Source organism: Rhinatrema bivittatum, chromosome 11 (genome assembly GCF_901001135.1).
Source record: "Rhinatrema bivittatum chromosome 11, aRhiBiv1.1, whole genome shotgun sequence".
Lineage (NCBI taxonomy): Eukaryota > Metazoa > Chordata > Amphibia > Gymnophiona > Rhinatrematidae > Rhinatrema > Rhinatrema bivittatum.
This window is the reverse complement of record NC_042625.1, coordinates 21,440,874-21,466,609: the sequence shown is the minus strand read 5'-3', so window position 1 is coordinate 21,466,609 and position 25,736 is coordinate 21,440,874. Positions and strand designations below refer to the sequence as shown.

Sequence of the window (25,736 nt, the reverse complement as noted above, 5' to 3'; positions counted from 1 at the left end):
GATTCCATAGGGGCACCAGCCACTTTAGTGGTGGTTGGATTTGTTTGACCCCCTCTCAGGAAACGGAATACATCTGGATGGGATGATAACGTGATGCTGTCCACTTTGGCTCTGAAGCAGGCCAGCGTGGCCACCTGAATCTTCTTCAAGCCGTCCTGCAGAAAGTCCAGGATCATGGGGATTTTGGCTGTCCGTGGGAGGATGTCGCGGTCCTCACACCAGGCTTTGAATATTCTCCATATTCGTATGTAGGTTAGAGCCGTGGAAAACTTGCGTGCTCAGAGTAAGGTGTCAATCACTGCCCCAAAGTATCCGCTCTTCTTCAGGCGAGTCCCCTCAATGGCCAGACCGTAAGAGAGAATAGAGTTGGGTCTTCGTGGAGGATCGGTCCTTGCTGGAGCAGGCCCCTGTGTGGTGGTAGACACAGAGGGCTCTCCGCTAGAAGTCTTCGCATGTGTGCGTTCCATGGTCTTCTTGGCCAGTCTGGGGCCACTAGACGTACTAGCCCCCTGTGGTGTTCTATCTTGCGGATGATCCCGCCCAGTAGTGGCCATGGGGGAAATGCGTACAGCAGGTCTTCCTGTGGCCAGGTCTGGATGAGAGCGTCTATTCCCTGGAATTGTGGTTCTTGTCTGCGGCTGAAGAACCTGGGAACTTGGGCGTTGGACCGGGTTGCCAGAAGATCCATGGCTGGTGTTCCCCAGCGGTTTACTATCAATTGGAAGGCTGTGGCTGACAGCGTCCATTCCCCTGGGTCTAGACTCTCTCTGCTGAGGTAATCCGCAATGGCATTGTCTTTTCCCGTGATGTGGGCGGATGAGATCCCTTGTAGGTTTGCCTCCGCCCACGCCATTAGGGGGTCTATTTCCAGGGACACCTGTAGTCTTCTGGTTCCTCCCTGGCGGTTGATGTAGGCAACTGTTGTGGCGTTGTCCGACATGACTGACAGAGGCAAGCTAGTCTGACTACCCGGGCTTCCGGTCGGTTGATGTTCCATCCCGCCTCTTCTGTGTCCCATTGCCCCTGGGCCGTCAGTTCCTGGCAGTGGGCTCCCTATCCTCGTAAGCTCACATCTGTGGTGAGCAAAACCCAGGTCGGTGGGGATAGCCTTACTCCCTTGCTCAGATGATCTTCTTGTAGCCACTACTGGAGCTGGGTCCGCACCTCTGCCGGTAGCTGGAGACAGACGGAGTAGTTCTGGGACATCGGGTTCCATTGCGACAGTAGGGAACGTTGTAGTGGTCACATGCGGGCCCTTGCCCATGGGATGACTTCTAGTGTTGATGTCATGAGGCCAAGGACCTGGAGGTAGTACCATACCTTGGGGCAGAAACAGGTTAACAGGTTTCTCAACTGGTCCATCAGTTTCCTTCTCCTTGTAGGGGGAAGAAAGACCTTGTCTTGTTTGGTGTCGAACCGGGTTCCCAGGTATTCTAGTGATTGGGAGGGCTGCAGGAAGCTCTTGGTTGTGTTGACGACCCACCCGAGATTCTGCAGTAGATTCTTGACTCTGGTGGTCGCCTGGTGACTTTCCTCTGGAGATTTTGCCCTGATCAGCCAATCGTCCAGATATGGATGTACGAGGATGCCTTCTTTCCTCAGTGTCGCCGCCACTACAACCATGATTTTGGTGGAATGTCCGAGGGGCAGTAGCTAGTCCGAAGGGTAGCACCCGGAACTGGTAGTAATGGTCCAGTAACGCAAATCGTAGAAAGCGCTGATGGTCGTGATGGACCGGAATGTGGAGATAGGCTTCTGATAGATCCAGAGAGGTCAGGAATTCTCCCGGCTGTACTGCCCTTATGACCAAGCGTAGGGTTTTCATGCAGAAGTGAGGAACCCTCAGGTAGTGATTGACAGACTTTAGGTCCAGGATGGGCAGAAATGTTCCCTCTTTCTTGAGGACGATAAAATAGATGGAATACTGCCCAGTATTTTATTGGTGCGTGGGCACCGGTGTTATCGCACTTAGGGTGAGTAGTTTTGTCAGTGTGGTTTCCACCGCCAACCTCTTGGAGGGGGCGTGGCACGGTGATTTCACAAATTTGTTTGGAGGGGTACTGTGGAAGTCCAGGTAGTATCCCTTTCGAATGATGGTTAGGACCCACTTGTCCGATGTTATCTCGACCCATCTTTGGTAGAATAGGGCAAGCCTGCCCCCTATGGCTTCTGCCTGTGGATGGGTCTGTTGATTCTCATTGTGGGGTGTGGCTGGGGCCTGGACCTGAGCCGGCTCCTCTCTTGTGTCTGTTCTCTCAGCCACTCCCGTTCCTGGGAGCTAAGTCCATGCCAGGAACCGGCTACCACACCAAGGCTTATCTCTGAGGGATTTATTTTTATTTTATTTATTTATTTATTTATTTTATTTTATATACCGGCAACCGTTTGCACATCGTGCCGGTTTACAAGTAACTTATAACAAGGAATATATAGGCGAGGCCTTTACAAAGAACAATATGTAACACAGTAACAAAGCAGATAACTAAATAACTTGGGGAAGGAGGGATAGATACAACAAGGGGGGGTGGGGGAGGGAGAGAACAGATACATAAGGATAAGATATATACATGGATTTGAGGAGCAGATGGTATGTACACTGGTTATATATGGAGTTATATAAGTGCAGATAAAAACAGACACATTATTTTAAAGTAAGGGTTGAATGAAGTGTTTGAAGTTCTTAGAGGGAAAGGGGGTTAAGTGTAGGGTGTGGATCCTGGAGGGGATTAAAGGATTTTAGGGGGGTATTGGTGAGAGATGAGGGTTGGGTGAGAGTGTTAGTAGGTGGTGAAAAGGAATGGGGGTATGCTTGGAGGAAGAGCCAGGTTTTGAGATTCTTTTTGAAAGTGGGGGTGGAGGTTTCTGTGCGTAGGTGAAGAGGCATTGAATTCCAAAGGGAGGGGCCTGCAAGGGAAAGGGCTCTATTGGTGGTGGAAATAAGTCTTGTGGATTTTATGGGAGGAGGAATAAGGGTTGCTTGGAGTGATGAACGGGTAGGTCTAGTGGAGGTACGAGGAAGGAAAGGTGGGTTTAGCCAGTTGTAATGCTCGTTGGTGATTCTTTTGTGGATGAGGGTAAGCGTCTTGTAAATAATTCGTGAGTGAATGGGAAGCCAGTGGAGATCAATGAGGGTGGGGGTAATGTGGTCTTTTTTTTTTACATTAGTGAGGATACGAGCGGTAGCGTTTTGAAGGAGTTGGAGAGGTTTGATGTGGGTGGCAGGGAGTCCAAGAAGGAGAGAGTTACAGTAGTCAATTTTAGAGAAAATTAAGGATTGGAGTACAGTACGGAAGTCAGAGAAGTAGAGAAGGGGTTTGAGTTTTTTGAGGGTTTGAAGTTTGAAATAGCAACTGCTAAGGATGGATTTGATGTATGGTTTGAAGGTAAGTTGGTTATCAAGTATGATACCAAGGTTTCTTGTGTTAGAAAGCAAATTGGGGGAATGGAGAGTGGAGGGAATGGGTATGGATGCATGTTTAGAGGAGATGAGGAGGAGTTCGGTTTTTTGTGGGTTGAGGGCTAGGTGCATGTCAGTGAGGAGCTGGTTTATGGAGGTGAGAATAGTGTTCCATTTTTGGATTGCGATGAGTACAGAGTTTGTGAAGGGGATGAGGATTTGCACATCATCCGCGTAGATGAAGTGTGTAATACCAAGGTTGGAGAGGAGGTTTGTAAGGGGGAGCATGTAAATGTTAAATAAGGTGGAGGAAAGGGAGGAACCTTGAGGAACGCCACAGTCGAGATTGACAGGGGGGGATGTAAAGTTGTCAGTGAGGACTGTGTAGGTACGGTTTTGGAGGAAGGACTTAATCCAAGAAAGAGCAGTACCTGAGATTCCTATACTAATGAGGGTGTTGATGAGGATATTATGATTTACGGTGTCAAAGGCAGCGGAGATGTCCAGCATGGCAATGAGATAGGAGTTGCCGGCATCCATTCCTTTGATGAGGGTATCAGTAAGGGAAAGAAGTAGGGATTCAGTACTGAGGTGTTTTCGGAATCCATATTGTGTAGGTGGGAGAATGTTGGATTGTTCTAGGTGGTCAGAGAGACGGTGGTTTACTAATTTCTCCATGACTTTGGAGAGGAAAGGGAGATTGGAGATAGGACGGAGGTTGGATAGGTTGGAGGGATCAAGGGAGGGTTTTTTTAGAATGGGTTTGACCACAGCTTGTTTGAGGGAGTTCGGGACCAGGCCATGTTCCAGGGAACAGTTCACGATTTTGGAGAGTGGAGTGGCTATTGTTTTAGGGATAGCGAGTAGTAGTTTAGTAGGTATGGTTTCCGAGGGGTGGGAGGAAGGTCTCATCTTTTTTAAAATGTTCTCTATTTCTAGAGATGAGGAGGGTTCAAAGGAAGAGAGGAGGGTGTGTGTAGGAGGGGTAGGAGGGATTATGTTGTTGGTGTTGTGGGAATTTTTGGTATTGGGGGTAAACTTGGCAGTGATGTTGGATATTTTGTTTTTAAAGAAGAGGGCGATTTCATTACATCGGGTCTGTGTGATGGGGACTTGGGGTGAAGACACGTTGGGTTTGGTCAGATTTGAGACTAGGGTGAATAGTGCTTTCGGGTTGAATTGGAGGTGGTGAATTTTCTTGGCATAGTATTCTTTTTTGGTTGTTTGAATGGCGTTTCTGTATGCATGCATGAGTTGGTAATAAACGGTCTTTGTGGCAGGGGAGGGGTGTTTACGCCAGTGTCTTTCAGCTGCTCTAAGTTGGATTTTTTGGGTTTTGAGAGTTTGGGTGTACCAGGGTTTTTTGGATGAAGTGGTTTGTGTGATTGTTTTTTGGATGATAGGGCATAAGTTGTTGGCTATGTTTTGGGTGGTTTCTGCCCAGGAGGATATAGCACTATCTGCTGTCTCCAGGTCAATGTGATTTGGAATGTTGGAGCACGCCATTTCAAGAGTGTCTATGGGGATCTCGGAAATCACCTCAGAAATTCTCAACTGGGGGAGAGACCCTTAGGTATCACCGCAGGAGAGCGGGGCTCATCTTGTAGAGGTAAGGTTTTCTTTCTTCTTTGGTTTGGATTATGTCTAATGCTGTGCAAGTCCCAAACTGCTAAGGAGACGGAGAAATACTGAAGAGCTTCCTGCTCAGGTATATGTAGTGCTGACGTCAGATTGAAATCTGACTCCGTCTCCATCTGCTGTCAGGAGCACACTATACCCATTGGTCATGAGTCCATCTGCTACATACACGCTAGGAAATGACAGATTAACACCATGCTCTGAGGGTGGCGGACCCAGAGTTTACAGACACCTCTGTAAGCAATGCAGGCAGAGGACAGAAGTGAAGATGGGCAAGTACTCCAAAGTTAATGGAGCAGGATGGGCTGGGCAGAGAGCCCAGCCTTGAAGTTTAAGCCTGAACGTTATGAAAAATCTTTGGTGAAAGGTTCACTGGTGGAGTTTGCGTGAGCTCAATTAAGCCTGGGATTCATTGGCAGAGGATGTGGTTAAGGCAGTTAATGTAGCTGGTATTAAAAAAAGGTTTGAATATTCCTGGAGAAGTCCATAAACTGCTGTTAATCAAGTTGAATTAGGGAATAGCCACTATTATTGGCAGTTGTAGCATGGGATCTATTTAATGTTTGGGTACTTGCCAGGTACTTATATCCTGGATTGGCCACTGTTGGAAACAGGTTGCTGGGCTTGATGGACCCATGGTCTGAGCCAGTATGGCAACTTCTTATATTCTTAACAGAAGATGTCTCTCAAGAGTGCTCATATCTGATGACATCACGGTTGTAAAACAGTGCAACAAGCCAGTGACAAAAACCAGAAGATGCTAGGCTGCATAGGGAGAGGTTACCAGTAAGTAATATTCAAAAAATAAGTGGTGCAACCTCATTTGAAGTACTGTGTCCAATTCTGGAGGCCACAGCTCTAAAAATATAAAACAGCCAATTCAGAATCCAAATTCCTCTTTCCCTCCACCCACCACCCCGCTCTGACAAAGCAGATAACGATGTTGCAGTTGCATCAAAAGCATCAAGGCTTATTGATTAAGAGTAGTAATCACATGCCTTCTGTTAAGGGTAGTAACTGTTGCTCTGTGCTGGTTACCCCATGCTCATCAGTTCCACAGACTGTAAAAGCTGGTTGCTGTCTAAATCCAATTCCCCTTTTCCCCTGCCATTGAAGCAGAGAGCAATGTTGGCATTGCATAAAAAATATCAAGACTTATTAGTTAAGGGTAGTAACTGCTGCACCAGCAAGATATCCCCATGCATGCTTTCTTTGTTTCCTTTAGGACTCTGCTGTAGAAGCAATCCTGTGCTTTTTTTTTCTTTATGCATGTGTATCAGTATCCCAGACCATGGAAGTCAGGGCCCTTGGTGCTCCCATTTAGGTAAACTAGGCGGTCGCCCAGCATGCTAAAATTTTGAGGGTGGCAAAATCCCACCAGCCCAAAGCTCAGAGAAGGAGAGCTAATACTGCCAAAGAAGGGAGCAGGGACGGATTGGCCTACTGGGGGATCAGGTATCCCCTGGTGGGCTGGTCGCACTAGTCACGTAGTCTGCCGAGCGTGGCCGTAACAGAGCCGCGCTCGGCAGACCATGTGGTATCTCCTGGGCGATGAATCCCTGGGCCTGTCTTCATCGGGAATCCGCCGCTGGGAGAGCTGTGTTGGAGCTCCCAACAATTGGTACTACTGGGGGTTGATGGTGCATGACTGAAGGTTGGCATAGGGCGCCAAATACTCTTGCAGAGGCACCGAGTAACGAAAGATGGGAATGGGGAGGATATAAACATTTTTGAAAGCCTATTACTGCCACCAACCATCGAATATAAAATCTTATATATCAGTCAACTTAGCCACTTAGTATCTTGGATGAAGCTAAGTTTGTGAAAGGAAGATTTATTCCCGTTGCCCACATAAGTTGTTTTGCAGTACTGGTATATTGTTTGACAAGAGAACTTCTAACTGCCTTTCGATAAGATTTGTGGATATAGCTTTAAACAAAAAAAAACAAACAAACAGATTTTTAATTTGGGGAAGGGGGTAGCAGGAGAAAAGGGCTTCCCCCATTTTCTCACGATGCCTACCAGCCTTCTTTTGCAGCAAGGGAGAGAGAGCGCGCGAGGCAAACCCCTTTCGTGCCTGCTGCCGCTGCCGGGTAAGGCTCGGCGCAGGCGCAGTAGAGGCGGCGCTGGGCTTTGTGTGTATGTGTATGTGTGTGTGTGTGAGAGAGTGTGTGTGTGTGTGTGCGCGCGCGCCTGCGTGTGAGTGAGTCGGAGCCGAGCTCCAAATAATTTCCCCAAACACCAGCGAGCCATGTCGGGCAGGTCGGTTCGAGCCGAGACCAGGAGCCGGGCGAAGGATGACATCAAAAGGGTCATGGCGGCAATCGAAAAAGTACGAAAATGGTAAGGGAAGGAGAGTTGCCATTGAAGGGAGACAGGAGAGGGGGAGGGCGCGGAAGGGGGGGGGAGAGAGAGAGAAAGAAAGAAGAGAGGGGGTAGTGAGTAAGGAGAGAGTAGAAGCGCCGGCTCCACTCAGCTGCGGGGAAGCGGCCGTGGCTTATAACCGGTGAGGGAGGGAAGGGGGGGGCGGGCGTGGACAGTGTTGGGGGGAGGGGGGAGTCCGCGCCGCCGCCGCCGCCGCCGCCGCTGTTCTTCCGCCTCGCTATAGCGGTTGTGGGCTGAGCCCCAGGAGCCATTTCGTTTGCAGTCACATGCGGTCTTCGGGGCTCGTCAGCCCTCGGCGCGGACGGTGATGCCGGCTCCATTGTGCGCCGAGGCCGGCGGCGCGCGCGCGCGCGCAAGAAAGGAGGGGGAGGGGGAGGGGGGTAAAAGGGGAGGGGACCGGCCCCACCCGCAACGCCGCGAGCGCTTCTCCCTCGGTGTTTTTTTTGTTTTTTTCACAGCTGCGCCGCCCCGCGTGCCCTTCTGCTTCTGTTTTCATTCGCTCGGGAAGAGAAGCCGAAAGAAAAAAAAAGGGGGAATCGGGGAGGTGAGGATCCGCGCGGGCAAGAGGAAGTGGTGTATGGCAGCTGCAGCCCAGCCGCTAGGAAAGAAAACATTCTCTGCCCCCCCCCTTGCCATAGAGTAACAAAAAAAAGCCCCTGGGTTAGATACACCCCCGCCCGCCCAAGGGAAGGGGACTTTCACAACTCGGCAAAGCCGGCTCCTCTGCATGAAATGAAATAAAACATGTTTTTTTGTTTCTCTTCACTTTGTAACAAACTTAATCTTACTGTTTTTATTTCAGGATTGCATTTGAAGAAATATTTAAAATCAGTTGTTTTTGTATTTTTTATTTTCTGTACTGGAAATATAAGTAAACATGGTTTCGTTGAGTCAATGTGCAACTCAAAACATTTATCTAAGTGATTTGTTTTCAGTCTGGTGCTTTGATCCGACCAACATAAAAATACCATGTATTATTTTCTCATAAGTTAACTTTTTAGCACATTGTGCTATTCTGTAATATTTAACCAATTTAGTGCCTGATTCACTCCCATTCTGTGTCTATGGGGAAACATGCTTAGCGAATCAGGCCCTTAAATTGCAAAGTGAGCCTATCTTTAAGCAAGTCAAATATTATGGGAGACTTTTTTAAGTAAAGAGAAAAGATCTTCATTGCTTCTTAAGAGTTATGTATTTTAACTTTTGGTAGCATATTTTAGGGAGTATTCTTGCTGGGTTTTTTTTTTTTTTTTTTAGCCCAGTACTTTTCTCCTATTCTTTAGGTTTCTATCTTAAATTATATGAGGAGATTTTTGTTCTTCCTTTCAGGGGTCTCTTAGTTGTGTTTTTACCTGTTTGCTTTACATTTTTAGTTTTATTCTCCTTATGTATTTATCAATATTGTATAATTACAAATGTTTTATTATTGTATGTCACACAGGTCCTCAGTACAGGCAATTCATAAATGCATAATAAACATAAACCCAGTTTCAGGCCAATGCAACATTGGCGCACTTAAAACGGGTGCTCATGATTGAGTGCCGATCCATCTCTCTCGGGCGCCCGATTTAATATTAGCTGCTTCAGTAAAAAGGAGGCGCTTGGGGAAACTGAGCATCCCTAGCGCCTCCTGGGCATCAGGCATCTAAGAGTGGTGGCTGTTAGTGTGGGTTAGGAAACGGATGCTCAATCCAAGTGTCAATTTTCTCCTGCTACCAGCACAGTATTCACAGCCTGGACCGTGTATATTGGCCTCCCAGAAATTTTTTTTTTTTTTGCAAATATTTTTTTTGGCTGATTCTGCTTTCTGTGGACCTTCCTACTTAGTATCACAACAGTACTAATAGGAGGGATCACAGAAAGCAGGAATTTTGGGTTTTTACAATGAGCCTTTGAGCGTAGCAGACCTTTATGCCAGCCCCAGGCTGCAGTAAAATTTGCTGCATTGCAAGGGCACATTGGCCGCGTGGGAAATTTTTTTGTATCGCGGGGATTAGCTAATAGATCATCACATGTACATGTAGAATGAGGCTGTCTTGCTGTTGAGGCACTAGTAAAACTTTCTCTGGTGGAAAAAGAAGACCTGCTAACCAAGGCCGGCCCTAGGTTAAATGGGACCATGTACAGGAAGGAGACTTCTTCTCAGAACTTGCAAACTAGCTTCCCTTGAGTCCACCAGTGTCCTCTGTGCCTGCACGGTTCATGCACTCCTAAAGCTGGCCAGGCTGCTCATTCCCAAGCTCCAGCAAGCCTAGATCTCAAGTCACCTAACAGATGCCACAACTCTTGCATGCTGCATGTTCCCAGGGGCTGTGAGTTGTTCATAGACAATGTTCACAATCCAGACAAACAGGAAGAGCCAGACTCTGGACTCTTACATGGAGCTATAACTGAGTCATCCAACCAACCCTTGTGTAATCAGTTTGTGTGCATTTCTGTCTTTTACTTTAATTTCATCCATTACAAAGCTTGATATCTCATTACTGCTCACACTTCATACACACAATGGTATTCATTTTTTTTAAATCAAGTATTTAAATAAATAATTTAGTAGGTAGGGGTTAAGAAGATATACAGACTTTATTAAATTAATATATTTGGTTGATGGTTCTGGTCCAACACTAATGAAGTGTGCTACCATAGAGAAAGTGATGGTTTGTGCTCTATGCTGGTTTCATGGATGAATGGAATGAACTTCAGTGGAAGAAGTGGTGGAGACAAAAGTTAATATACCTACCTATACTACAGTACCTGAATATAATCCACTTTGAAGTGCCGAAAAGCGGAATATAAATTCACAAAAGTATGCGGTAAGCACAGAGGGTTCTAAATGGTGATGAGAAAGCCAGCGATGGACTGTAATGTGCAGCATTGCACTTGGAATGAAGTAGAGCGGACTGGATGGGCTTTGTCAGCTGTCAAAGTCCGTGACAGTGATAGAGAGAGGGTTTGCAAACAAAGCTGCCTTTCACTCCCTCTAGTGCACAGGTAAGGGGAAAGGTGATGATGGGGCTGCTTGGCACTAGTGATCATAGTACAATGAAATTTGATATGATGACTGGAGGGAGTACATTTACGTAAATCTTCAGTTCAAGCATTAAACTTTCAAAAGGGAGACTGATAAAATGAGGAAAATAATTAGAAAAAAAACTGGAAGGTGCAGCTACAACGGTTAAGAATTTACATCAGCCCATAGTCATTGTTTAAAAATACCATCTTGGAAGCAGCATCCTGATGTATTCCTTGAATTAAAAAAAAAAAGTGAAAGGAAGGCTAAATGACTACTAGCTTGGTTAAAAGGTGAAGTGAAAGAGGCTATTATAGCCAAAAGAACTTCTGTCAAACATTGGAAAAAGGATCTATCCGAAGGAAACAGCATAACTATTGGCAAATTAGATGTAAAACGTTGATAAGGCGGATTAAAAGAAAATTAGAAAAGCTGGCAGTAGAGGCAAAAACTCATAATAAAAATTTTTTAAAATATATCTGAAGCAGGAAGCCTGTGAGGGAATTGGTTGGACTGTTTAGATGATAGAAGGGTTAAAGGGGCACTTAGGGAAGATATTGCCATTGCCGAAAGACTAATTGTAATTCTTTGCTTTGGTGTTTACTTAAGAAGATGTTGGGGAGATACATATGCTGGAAACTGTATTCAGTGGTGATAATTCAGAAGAACTGATACAAATCACAGTGAAACAGGAAGATGTAATAAGGCAGATTAACAAATTTAAAAAGTAGCAAATCGCTGAGACCAGATGGTATACACTTCAGAGTTCTGAAATAACTCTAAAATTTCAGGTATTTTACTAGTAATTTTTAACCTATCATTAAAATTGTCCATTGTACCTGAAGATTGAAGAGATGCCAGTGTAACCGTGATCTTTGAAAAGGGCTCTATGGGTGAACTGGGAAACTATAGACCGGTGAGCCTGAATTTAGTGCTGGAAAAAATCGTGGATTCTATTCTAAAGAATAAAATAATCAACTTATAGAAAGGCAAGGTTTAATGGGACACTGCATGGATTTACACAAGAAAAATCTAGCCTCACAAATCTACATTTTTTTTTTTGAAGGGGTTAATAAACGTGGATAATGGTGAGGCAGTGGATGTAGTGTATTTGGATTTTCAGAATGTGTTTGACAAAAGTCACAGGATAGGAGGCAGTATCCTTTTTGTGGATTGGTTAAAAATAGGAAATGGAGTAGGACTAAATGGTCAGCTTTCTCAATGGAGAAGAATAAACAGTGGAGTGCCTCATGGATCTGTACTGGGACTGGTGCTTTTTAATATATTTATAAATGATATGGAAAAGGGAATAAGGTAATCAAATTTGCAGATGACACAAAATTATTCCAAATTGTTAAATCACAAACGGATTGTGAAAAATTGTAGGAGGACCTTGCAAGACTAGAAGACTGGGCATTCAAAGGGCAGATGAAATTTAATATGGACAAGTACAAAGTGATGCACATGGGGAAAGGAAGCCCACACCATAATTGCATGATGTTAGGTTTCTTATTAGTTACCAACCAGGAAAAGGATCTGGACGTGGTAGTGTACAATACTTTGAAATCCTTGGCTCAGTGTGTGGCGGTGGTCAAAAATGCAAACAGAATTTTAGGATTAATAGGGAAGGAATGGAGAATAAAGTGAAGAATGTCTTAATACCTCTGTATCTCTCCATGGAACAGCTGTACCTGGAGTGCTTTGTGCAGTTCTGGTTGCTGCATCTCAAAAAAGATATAGTTGCATTAGAAAACGTACAGAGAAGGGCAACTAAAATAAGGGGATAGAGTGGCTCCCTTGTGAGGAAAGGCTGAAGAGATTAGGGCTGTTCAACTTGGCGCGCGCACATGTACGCCTGATTTTATAACTTGTGCCCGCAGGCGCACACAAGTTATAAAATCGGATTGGCACTTGCAAGGGGGTGCACAATTGTGCACCTTACGCGTGCCGAGCCGCGCTGTCTTCCCCCGTTCCCTCCCACCTAACCTGACCTTCCCTAACCCTTCCCCTAACCTTTTCTCCCCTAGCCCTACTCTAACCCCCCCCCCCCCCAAATTTTTATTTTACCTTTTGCGCCTGCCAGCACACGATCCGACAGAGTGGCAATGGCAACTCTGTAGGAGGCCTCTGGCCCTGCCCCTGGAGCGCCCCTTTTGTAAAGCCCTGGGACTTACACATGTCACCAGGCCTTTTTAAAATAGGCCCGGCGTGCGTAGACCCGGTTATGCGCATAAATCTTTTAAAATACGGCCCTTGGGGAGTAGCCATTACTTATCATTGTGTGATAGCAACATGGGATCCATTTACTCTTTGGGATCTTGCCAGGTTCTTGTGAACTGGATTGGCCACTGTTGGAAACAGGGTACTGAGCTTGATGGACCCTTGGTCAGACCCAATATGGCAGTTCTTATGGACAGATAAAGAAAACATCCTAACAATACTCAGGCCATGGAGTAGCTGGATTAGTACCAGCAGGCTGCAATGCCCTAGTACCAAACAGCTGGTTGTTTGGTGAGTGGATACAGTCCAGCAAAGCAAAGTCACGGGGATCTACATGGCTGGATGTTTGGATATCAGCCTCACTAGTTTTGGTAACTCTAGATTATTACAAAGCTTATATGTAAGACATGGGGAGGGGATCTGGGTGATGGACTAAGTTTGGGATCTTGTATGCTCATCTACCTGATGGTAGAAAACCAATGAAGAAGTCAACAAAAACTGACTTAGGAAAGGAGTGATATCCTACAAGTGGTAAAGCTTTTATGGTTAGCAGCTGGGGTGTATCCTTGCAGTGTGGAGAGGACTAACTGGATGGATCAATTAGTCTTTTTCGGCAGTCACAAACAGTTTTACTGTGTTCTGCTCCATTGGCTGATTTTATATTGTGAGGACAGTAGAGGCTGCACTTGTAGCTCTGTGGAAGGAGGAAGTCCCAAGAAATGCTTGTAAAGCAACTCTGGTAGTGAAGAGTGATGCTGGACTGGCCCTAGAAGGAGCAGTCTCCTGTGTGTTCCTCTACAGGAGTGCACAGCAGTTCTAGAGCTAGTTCAGAAGACAGAAGTTATGCATCTCATAAGGTTACAAATAAAGACTCTGAAAAAGGGGCTCCATGGCATTCCCCTGCCCTTCGGTGCACACTTCGCAGGTCAACCGATTTAGAGTGCTTCCTAGTCTGGGGCTACAAGAATGGTAGGGAACCTTAATGTAGCTGGTGAAGCAAGCAGGGCTAGGGTAGACTGTCTGATTAGTTGTGCATTGAAAGAAAATGGAACGAGGCTTTCTGTTCAAATTCAGGATTTATTAGCATAATGGGAATTGTCCACTTTCCAGCTTCTCTGCTTGTCAAGTCATATGGCTTCATTTAAGAACATAAGAAATTGCCATACTGGGTCAGACCAAGGGTCCATCAAGCCAACATCCTGTTTCCAACAGTGGCCAATCCAGGCTACAAGTACCTGGCAAGTACCCAAAAACTAAGTATAACCCATGCTACTGATGCTAGTAATAGCAGTGGCTATTTTCTAAGTCAACTTGATTAATAGCAGTTAATGGACTTCTCCAAGAACTTATCCAATCCTTTTTTAAAACCCAGCTACACTAAGGGGTAGATTTTAATAGAAGCGCTCGGGTGTACATGTGAGTGCGCTACCCGGCGATCATACATGTATGCCTGATTTTATAACTTGCACACGCAAGTTATAAAATTGGGGGTCAGCGCGTGCAAGGGGGTACACATTTGTGCGCCAAGCCGCACTGCTTTCCCCCGTTCCCATTCCCCCCCCCTAACTTTTCTTTTCCTTTTGTTGGGAAACTTACTTCAGCCCCAGGGCTGAAGTAAGTTGCGTGTGCCGGCCGAGCGGCAAATAGCCGCTGTGCCAGGAACCTCTGACCTTCCCCCTCCCCATCCCTTTAGTAAAGCCCCAGGACTTAAACGCGTCGCCAGGCCTTTAAAAAATAGGCCTGGCACGTGTAACCCCCCCCCCCCCTTCGCATGTAGGGCTTTTAAAATTTGCCCCTAACTGCACTAACCACATCCCCTGGCAACAAATTCCAGAGTTTAATTGTGCGTTGAATGAAAAAGAATTTTCTCTGGTTTTAAATGTGCTGCATGCTAACTTCACCTACAAATGCCTCTCTATTATTCACAAAACCATCCACAACAATGACATTCATTGGCTCGACAACTCTCTCCGCCTACACACATCAAGCCGCCCGACCATATACACCTATACGGGAACCCTCCATACCCCCACCCTTAAGTCCACATACCTCTGCACCACAAAAGACCGCACCTTCTCCCTATCCCTGGAACTCGATGCCAACGGATCTTCAGCTAGAGCCAAGTACACAAACATTAAAAAAAAAAACAAACCTCAAGATTTGGCTATTTAAACAAGCCTTCCCTGAATAGTACCACCCTCCTACCGCTTCACTGGATGCTTGCAGAAGCCCTGAAACCTTTCCTACTATAATGTTCCTTCTCACTACCTCCTAAATACTTATTTTATTCTCCCCCTAAAGCGCTCCTCCCTCTTCTTACCCCTTACACGAATATCACTGTCCCTTTGTATATAACATGACTGTACCCTTGTGTATATTACCGTACCCTTGTATCTACTGTATATACCTATTCCCATTAATACTGTACAAGTTATACCCACCAAGCTCCGATCACCCCTGTTTTTTGTACTTTCACTGTTCAGTTCCATGTAAACTGATATGATGTTTTGACGAATACCGGTCTATAAAAACGTTTAAATAAATAAAATAAATGGCGTGCCCCCTATTCCTTCTGTTAGCAGAAAGAGTAAATAACCGATTCACATTTACCCATTCTAGACCTCTCATGGTTTTAAAGACCTCTATCATATCCCCCCCCCTCAGCCATCTCTTCTCCAAGTTGAACAGCCCTAACCTCTTTAGTCTTTCCTCATAGGGAAGCTGTTCCATCCCCTTTATCTTTTTGGTTTCCATTCTCTGTACCTTTTCCATTGCAACTATATCTCTTTTTGAGATGCGGAGACCAGAATTGTACACAGTATTCAAGATGCAGTCTCACCATAGAGCAATACAGAGGCATTATGACATTTTCCGTTTTATCAGCATTCCCTTCCTAATAATTCCTAACATTCTGTTTGCTTGTTTGACTGCTATAGCACACTGAGCCGACGATTTCAAAGTATTATCCACTATGACACTTAAATATTTTTCCTGGGCGGTAGCTCCTAATATGGAACCTAACATCGCATAATTACAGGAAGGGTTATTTTTCCCTATATGAATCACCTTGCACTTATCCACAATAAATTTAATCTGCCATTTGGATGCCCAATTTTCCAGTCTCACAAGGTCCTCCTGCAATTTATCACAATCTGCTTGTGATTTAACTACTCTGAATAATTTTGTATCATCTGCAAATTTGATTATCTCACTCGTATTCCTTTCCAGATCATTTATAAATATATTGAAAAGCACCGGTCCAAGTACATATCCCTGAGGCACTCCACTGTATACCCTTTTCCACTGAGAAAATTGACCATTTAATCCTACTCTCTGTTTCCTGTCTTTTTACCAGTTTGTAATCCACAAAAGAACACCGCCTCCTATCCCATGACTTTTTAGTTTTCTTAGAAGCCTCTCATGAGGAACTTTGTCAAATGCCTTCTGAAAATCCAAATACACTATATCTACCGGTTCACCTATATCTACATGTTTATTAACTCCTTCAAAAAAGTGAAGCAGATTTATGAGGCAAGACTTGCCTTGGGAAAAGCCATGCTGACTTTGTTCCATTACACCATGTCTTTCTATATGTTCTGTGATTTTGATCTTTAGAACACTTTACTATTTTTCCTGGCACTGAAGCCAGGCTAAGTGGTCCGTAGTTTCCTGGATCACACCTAGAGTCTTTTTTAAATATTGGGGTTCAGGTACAATGGATGATTTTAATGATAGGTTACAAATTTTAACTAATAGATCTGAATTTTCATTTTTGAGTTCCATCAGAACCCTGGGGTTCTGATGGAACTCTTCATTTTGTCAGTCTGGCCTACCACATCTTCTAGGTTCACCGTGATTTGGTTCAGTTCATCTGAATCATTACCCATGAAATCCTTCTCTGGAATAGGTATCTCCCCAACATCCTCTTCAGTAAACACCGAAGCAAAGAAATTGTTTAATCTTTCTGGATGGCCTTATCTTCTCTAAGTGCCCCTTTAACCCCTCGATCATCTAATGGTCCAACTGACTCCCTCACAGTCTTTGTGCTTCAGATATATTTTTTAAACGTTTTGCCTCTATGGCCAACTTCTTTTCAAATTCTCTTAGCCTGTCTTATCTGTCTTAATTTCACTTGCCAGTGCTTATGCTTTATCCTATTTCCTTCTGTTGGATCCTTCTTCCAATTTTTGGATGAAGATCTTTTGGATAAAATAGCTTCTTTCACCTCACCTTTTAGCCATGCTGATAATCGTTTTGCCTTCCTTCCACCTTTCTTAATGTGTGGAATATATCTGGTCTATGCTTCTAAGATGGTATTTTTTTTAACAATGTCCACACCTCTTGCACATGTTTTACCTTTGTAGCTGTTCTTTTCAGTTTTTTTCTAACTATTTTTCTCATTTTATTAAAGTTTCCCTTTTGAAGGTTTAGCACTAGAGCTGTAGATTTACTTACTGTCCCCCTTCCTGTCATTAATTCAAATTTGTCATATTATGATCACTATTGCCAAGCGACCCCACCACTGTTACCTTTCTCACCAAATCCTGTGCTCCACTGAGAATTAGATCTAAAATTGCTCCCTCTCTCATCTGTTCCTGAACCAATTTCTCCATAAAATTGTCATTTATTCCATCCAGGAACTTTATCTCTCTAGCATGTCCTGATGTTACATTTACCCAGTCAGTATTGGGGTAATTGAAATCTCTCATTATTACTGCACTACCAATTTGGTTAGCTTCCCTAATTTCTCTTAGAATTTCATTGTCTGTCTCACCATCTTGGCCAGGTGGACGGTAGTATACTCCTATCACTATACTTTTCCCCAACACACAAGGGATTTCTACCCATAAAGATTCAATTGCGCATTTAGTCCCATCAGGATCTTTATCCTGTTGGACTCTTTGCCATCCCGGATATAAAGCACCACCTCACCTCCCGGATGCTCCTCACTGTCATTGTGATATAATTTCTACCCTGGTATAGCACTGTCCCATTGGTTTATCCTCTTTCCACCATGTCTCTGAGATGCCAATTAAGTCTGTCATCATTCACTGCTATACATTCTGGGGCGGATTTTAAGAGCCCTGCTCGCCTAAATCCGCCCGGTTTTGGGCGGATTTAGGCGAGCAGGGCCCTGCGCGCCGGGAAGCCTATTTTACATAGGCCTACCGGCGCGCGCAGAGCCCCGGGACTCGCATAAGTCCCGGGGTTCTCCGAGGGGGGCGTGTCGGGGGCGGTCCCGGTCGTCGCGGCGTTTTCGGGGCGTGTCGGCAGCGTTTTGGGGGCGGGTACGGGGGCATGGCTACGGCCCGGGGCGGTCCGGGGGCGTGGCCGCGCCCTCCGTACCAGCCCCCAGGTTGCGGCCCGGCGCGCAGGAGGCCCGCTGGCGCGCGGGGATTTACGCCTCCCAGAGGGAGGCGTAAATCCCCCAACAAAGGTAAGGGGGGGGGTGTAGACAGGGCCGGGCGGGTGGGTTAGGTAGAGGAAGGGAGGGGAAGGTGAGGGGAGGGCGTTAGAGGATTCCCTCCAAGGCCGCTCCGATTTCGGAGCGGCCTTGGAGGGAACGGGGGTAGGCTGCGCGGCTCGGCGCGCGCCGGCTATACAAAATCCATAGCCTTGTGCGCGCCGATCCAGGTTTTTAGCAGATACGCGCAGCTCCGCGCGTATCTACTAAAATCCAGCGTACTTTTGTTTGCGCCTGGAGCGCAAACAAAAGTAGGCTATTCACGCTCCTTTTAAAATCCGCCCCTCTAATTCTCCCATTTTACTTCTTAGACTTCTGGCATTAGTGTACAAACATTTCAAAGTGCGTGTTTTGTTTATATTTTCATTCTGCTTTCTAATTAAAAGGGATAACTTGGAATCTTTTATTTCAGGTGAGTTTTTAATTACAGCCATTTGGATTACTTTTCTTATTAATGGAACCTGACTGTTGGGATGCCGTAATTCTAATGCGTCATTAGTATCCTTTGAAGATACCTCCCTCTGAACCATGCACTGCTGAGCGACTGCTTTCCCCTCTGTTCTAGTTTAAAAGCTGCTCTATCTACTTTTTAAAAGTTAACGCCAGCAGCTTGGTTCCACCTTAGTGTCTGTCTGCTGCAATCTTTAAGCATGAGTACCAGACCCATCATGTATCTTGTCTTTGAGACCACCCTTTGATGTACTTAATACAGTACAAATATCTATCTCCTTGTTCCATATGGATCTTCTCTTCCCAATGATGGAAATTGGACAAATAAACTGTCCCTTTCCTTGATTTGACTGGCTTACCTATATCTCTTTCTGCTCCAAATCCTGTGGTCAGAGTCCAGACCCTAAAGGTTTTTTTTATCTGATGTCATTGGTTGGATCTCTTCCTAGCCTTCATTCTACATCATAGCCTATTCTGTTTTAAACTATAATGTGATGAGCCTCTGATATATTTTCCTTCTGCAGCTCCTTTCTTTAAGATAGGAAAAGACTGCCTGAACAAGACCCTTAAATATTTCATCAAAATTAGGATAATTGTTTCAACCTATTTAGAACATTTTCTCTAGTCTAAAATAATAAAATCATGTAATGAGAATAGGAAGGAGGACTGACTTAGCCATTGAAGATGGCCGAATGAGCTACAAGATGGCCATTGTGAATCATCGTTGGACCAAGTAAATCTAGAATACTAATAGCAAAACCTAGCAAATTTTATAAGACAAAATAGTTGGTAGATCAGGTAGTTTTGGTGAATATAGGGTATAGATTGATGCATGTTGTAACTTTTGCACACCTAAGCAGTGAAACTGGAACATCTTTTTTTTTTTAACGTTTTAAATCTATTTGTAGCCTTTTCCCTTCAATAGCAGGCTGAATCAGCCATGCTGTCTTGGGGCTGTCCGTCAGGCCCGGGAAGGCGGAGCTTGTCAAAGCTGTTACACAGAGTTCAACTCTGGGCGTCTGCGCGTCCGTTCCCGCGCAGGAAATACAGATTCTCCTCAGTCTGTTTTTTTCCGTGCGCGGAAACGCACGCAGAGCACCAGATCGCCTCTTCAGAAGAGAATTTCTTCACCTCTCTTGGTTTAAAAAACAGAAAATGAAAGAAGGTAAAGTTCCCAAGCCTTCAGGGTTCAAACCTTGTGCCTGTGGAAAAATAATGTCTATCACCGATGGCCACTGTGCCTGTTACGTGTATCTGGGCCCAGACCACGATTAGGCAAACTGTAGATACTGTGGCCGAATGTGGCCCAGGGCAAGGTGACAAAGGGCAGAGAAAATCGAAAATTTGAGGCGAGCAAGGAGCTCTTAGGCCCCTCCCTCAGAATCACATTCTTCTTTGGGACTGGAGAAACAACAGACACCGACTCAAAAAAGGGCATCCTCACTAGGCCCTTCCTCCTCGGGTGAGGGAGACAGTCGAGTGGAGAGGGTCCCTAAACAGCGACATGCCCATAGAAAACAATCCGAACGAAGTTCGACGTAGCCCCAGGATACCTCATCTTTGGCGCAGCAATCGGGGCCTTTGCGTCGAGACTGACACATCGGTCAACGCCGGGCAAAACTTCGATGCAGTCATTGACTATGATGCGCCCTTCGCGGGCGCCTTTGTCAACGCTGACGCATCCAGAGGAGTCGACGCCATCAAAACAGTTGCAGGGTTCTCATAAACCTCATTACTCGACACATTCCTCAACGCAAGGCGATACAAAATTGACGCATCCAAAACAAAAGGGTCCATAAATGCAGCCTTGCTGTATCAGGCCTAGCAGAGATATCTCAAGAGAAAAACCAAAGAGAAACATCACCTACTCCTCACTCTGAGTACATTCCGAAAAAACATTCCCATAAGAGGAAACACGTGACACATTTGCATTCTTCTGGTACCTCTATGCCTGCTGACCATTCATCTCATTCAGGGCTACAGCATATTTTACCCTTACAACTGAGCTCTACCTATCATTGATCTCCTGCATCGGGGATAGTCTGCACGGACGATTGGGTGAATATATCTTCTCATTCCTCTCCATCATCATTTCCATCTTCCTGGAGGTCATCAAACTTGTCCTCAGTTTCACATTCACAGGACAGAGATTCAGTGTTTCGTGAGCCCATTCATAGAAAACGGCCGCGAGAGGTGACTTTAACACCACCGCCTACCCAACCAGATCCAAATGGTGGGGATGACTTACAGACACCCACTCCTAGACCAGTACCATTGAACATACTAACATTTCAGGTACCAGATCTGGCACAGCAGGCTTTGGCGCACATTTCCACAGCGCTCACGGGATTTTTTACATCAATAAAGACGGCATATCAACAGAGCCCTCCGCAATCTCCTTCGGATTCGAGCGTACACTCTCCTAAAAGATCAAGAAGTACATCTCCAGGGTCACCATCTCCAACTTGTCCCTTGCCAGTACAACCAACACAGTCCTTCCTCAATTCCGCAGCAGCCAGTTTCCATCCCATCGTCGCCTACATCATCAACGGATTACCCATCAGATCCTACTGAAGGTCCACAGGAACCATTCTCGCCTCCTGAAGATCTTACCTACCCTAAATTTATTAGTAAGGTAGGATCAGCTCTACAATTGGAAATTCAAGCGGTACCTGATCCACGATCGGAAACCTTAGGTCTCTTAAAAATATTTGACCTACCTACGGAACCGACCAGCCTACCATCGCATAAAGTCCTCAATACATTACTCGAGAAATCCTGGGAGACTCCCTTCAACATAGCGTCCATTTCTTGAAAGATTGACCTCAAATATAAGATGAAGCAATCAAAATATTATTCAACCCCGCAACTGCCACACCAATCCATTGGGGTGGCGTCGGCTATGCAGCGGGCTAAGAGGACAAAAACTTATTCCAATAACCCCCCAGGTAAGGACCATAATTACTTGGATGATTTTGCCAAGAAATCATTCCAATCAGCAATGTTAGGTACTCGAATTGGACAATTCAGTACTTATATGACTGTCTACAACAGGTGAAGACTCTTTTACCAACATCGGAAACATCTTCAGGGCTTCCTCAGCCTATACAAGACATGGAGGAAGGGTTACGCCATCTTCTCAGGTCAGTATATGAATCCTTTGAAACATCCTCCTGTACTTCTGCATCCGCGATAGCGGCATGAAGGATAGCGTGGCTCCGTTCTAGTGCCATAAGGGAGGATGTGCACAATAAACTTACCAACCTTCTTTGCACAGGGGACAATTTGTTTGGTAGCCATTTGCAGGAAATGGTTTCACAATTAAAGGAACAATCGGCAGCAGTACAGTCGCTGGTCAACCCTCCCGCATTCTCTGCCAGGCGGTTTTTGTTTTTTGTTTTTTAATTTTTTATTTCTAAATTTTCAATAAAGAACATACATTAAATATAACATTAATTGTATACAGATTATGATTTCCATATAATTATGAATATACAAAGGAAATATTATTCTCATTTTCTGTATTTTCTCAAAGAAATTCCAGGGAAAAGAAATTTTACATGAGCAATTTGAGTAATCAAAGTTTAAAAAAAAAAAAAAAGTTAACACTTTTCTCATTACATTAGAGAGAAACAACATTAGACCATTAATTATTGCCCTATGAACCATTTCCCACATTTGGGGGGTGAGAATCCAGGAAAGATTGCAATTGAGATACTTCATTGAACACGTATTTCTGTTCCAAATATTTTAATTCGCATCTGCAAGGATATTTTAATATGAACGTAGCCCCTCTTAACAGGATTTCTGATTTTAACTTAAGGAACTCTTTCCTTTTTAATTGACTGATTCTCGAGAGGTCAGGATAAATCCATACTTGTTGTCCTTGAAACCTCTCAGTACGATGCCTGAGAAATAACCGGAGAACAGTATCCCTCTCTGTTGAAAACAAAAAGGATACTAAAAGTGTGCGCCTAGTAGGTATATCAGTATCAATAGATGACTCTATAACACCAGTCAAATTTATTGGCTCCTCTAATTGTACGTTTCCCAGTTGATCTTTTCTGTTTCTTAAGGGTATATAATAAGCCTTTGCTAAAGCAGGTAACGATTGTTGAGGTATTTTTAATACATATTGCATATAATCTTTAAACATTTCAACAGCTGGAGTTAAATTCTGCAAGGGAAAATTTTAATACCCTAAGATTAGAATATCGTAATGAATTTTCAAGAAATTCTAATTTTTTTTCATTAATCACTTCAGATTTAACCATTGTTTTTTGTATCTTTTCCACTTTTCCTAGCCTATCTTCGACTGTGGCTATTTTATTGTTACAGATAGAAACTGAATTTTCTACTTTTAATGTTCTCTGTTGGAAATTATTAGTGTTCAAAGTTAATTTTATTATCGCCTGTTCCAAGGACTTGATCGCAGACCATAACGTGTCCATAGTAATCTCTGAAGATTTTGAATGTAAAATGATCTCTAATTCTGCCCTGGTATCTTCCTTACCCCCTGTGGGAGGGTCTCCACTCCTTACAAGTTCTTTCATATTTTTACTTAAATCTTCAATACCCTCATCTAACATGAGAGAGCCAGTAAGATTTTCTACATTTATACAAGGTGGGGAGGGAGTCATAGGTGCTCCGGGGCTTAGAGAGATGGCTTCAGCCTGTAGATTTGCTTCTCACTCAAAAGCTACATCTACTGCGGCTCCTTCCACTGGCTTATCCAAAGTTGCCATGAAGAAAGAAGAAATTTGAGGCTGAGATGAAATAGGTAAGGGGGTTGAGGTTTGTACCTCCCTTAACCGAGCCTTTCGTTTTGTATGAGGCATTACTTATTAGTAATCAGTCATTCCAAATTCTCCTACATGAATCTCTATATTCAAATACAATTCCCTGGATTAAGGGGGACTTGAGGAGAGAGATATATAAGGTAATATTTACTTACAAAGTCTATCCAATCCAGTTCATTTGTCAGAGAGTCCTTCTGATCCCGAAATAGGAAAAAGTTCAAACAAAGCCGCGCGGCTTCGGCAGCCCGCCGGCGGCTCCAGGGCGCGCCGCAGGAGGGGCCTCTTTTAAGATCTTCCGGGGCCTTAAGATGACTTCACCACTGCGATTCCGACTCCAATTCGCTGCTTCAGGGTTGGGGCAGCGCAACTCCCACAAGATATCCACAGGTGAAAGAATTCAGGCAATTGGTGATTAGGCAAAACCTCGGGTTTCCTCTCTCCTCTCTCCCTGCCAGGCGTTTTTATGCACCGCCTCGAAGCCCGCCATACCAACGAAAACAATTCCATCCATTTCCACCTTATAGATCCCCAACCTATCAACAAGCACAAAGATCACAAATTCCGCAACAACGGAACAGGCGCGGAAGGCCTAGAAACCAACGTACACAGTCAAACAATTGCATCTACATCTAAGTCTCAGTCATCTTTTTGAACATGACAGGGCCACCACCACAGATTGTAGCGGGCAGAATCACATCCTTTTTCCATGCATGGACTCAGATAACTTCGGACCGTTGGGTGTTAAATATAGTACAGCATGAGTATCTCCTTCATTTTTCATCCACCCCAACCTTGCCCTTCCTTTCCTATACACAGGGACACAAGACAAACCAGATTCAATTGGTACAGGACATCAACCAATTACTAAAGAGTGTGCAATACAGAGCATACCCCAGGCCGCCTGGGGCAAAGGTTTTTACTCCCCATATTTCCTCATTCCCAAGAAGACGGAAGGTTTACGCCCTATATTGGACTTGCGTGAACTCAACAAATACCTAGTAAAAGAAAAATTCAAAATGGTTTCGCTGAAATCCATCCTTCCTCTTCTCCAACCCAACAACTGGATGTGTTCACTAGACCTGAAGGTGGCGTACACTTACATTCCGATGCATCTGACCTCATGGCGATACCTGTGTTTTTTCCAATTCAATGGCAAGCACTACCAATACAGAGTGCTTCTGTTCGGACTAGCAACGGCACCCAGAGTGTTCACAAAATGCATGGCAGTGGTGGTGGCCCACCTCAGGAAACAGGGAATACAAATGTTCCCATACCTGGACGACTGGCTAATAGTTGCACCTGACAAAAACACTCTACGGATACAGGTTCACCAAACAATACAATGTTTACATTGTAGTGAATTTCAAAAAAATCAAACCTTACCCTATCACAGGATCTCCAGTTTATTGGAGCCCGGTTAGTCACGTATCAATGCAGAGCTTTTCTGCTACAAGACAGGAGAACCATGCTCCGAACAATATTAAGGAAGCTCAAGGCCTCGAAACGGCCAACAGCATGGCAAATTCTAACAGTCCTAGGATATATGTCTGCAGCCATCTACACGGTCAGGGACACTTGTCTCCACATTCGCAGACTTGCAATGGGGTCTAAAGAGACAGTGGTCGCAGCATCGTCAACCACTATTGCGTGTCATTTCTCTAACAAGCCAGATGACCAGAGATATCGACTGGTGGTTAAGAAAATGAATGCTGACCAAGGGAGCACTTTTCAGAACGCTACCTCACAATGCAGTTCTCACAACAGACGCTTCACACAAGGGCTGGGGAGCTCACCTCAACCATTTAGAAACACAGGGTCAGTGGTCCATAATGGAAAGCACATACCAGATAAACCTTTTGGAACTCAGAGCCATCAGAAATGCGCTCAAAACATTCCTTCCACAATTGCAAGGAAGAAGAGTCATGATTTATATGGACAATCAGGTTGCCATGTTCTATATAAACAAACAAGGAGGGTCAGGTTCATGGATCCTTTGCAGGGAAGCGATTCTAATTCTGGAATGGGCAACTCTTCATTCCATTCACCTCCAGGCGACATACCTGCCAGGATAGTCAATACTCGAGCAGACAAATTAAGTCGAATTTTCCATCCTCATGAATGGTCGTTGCACCAGCAGATTGCAGACAAGATTTTTTACTGCTGGGGTACTCCATTCTTAGACCTATTCACAACAGAACACAATGCAAAGGTGAACAGATTTTGCTCACTATGCTTCAGCCCTCGAAGGATAGCATCAGATGCCTTTCTCATTCCTTGGATGGGCAAGCTCATGTACGCTTTTCCGCCGATTCCTCTTCTCACTTGCACCATTCAGAAGTGCATTCAGGCAAAGCGAACCTCATCTTAATAGCACTG

The 25,736-nt window shown here is 44.7% G+C and overlaps 1 protein-coding gene across 2 annotated transcripts in view; it reads left to right on the top strand.

Annotated features, from left to right (window-relative positions):
* Window positions 1–7,211: 7,211 nt before the first annotated feature.
* Window positions 7,212–25,736, top strand: part of BCL7A (BAF chromatin remodeling complex subunit BCL7A) — a 130,672-nt gene continuing 112,147 nt past the window's right edge. The window contains exon 1 of one of the 2 annotated variants that reach the window (XM_029571253.1): window positions 7,212–7,367. In XM_029571253.1, the coding sequence (XP_029427113.1) occupies window positions 7,333–7,367 (35 nt within the window). In that variant the 5' untranslated portion in view covers window positions 7,212–7,332. Of the gene's footprint in view, window positions 7,379–25,736 lie in introns of both variants that reach the window. The other variant, XM_029571252.1, reaches the window with a different exon arrangement.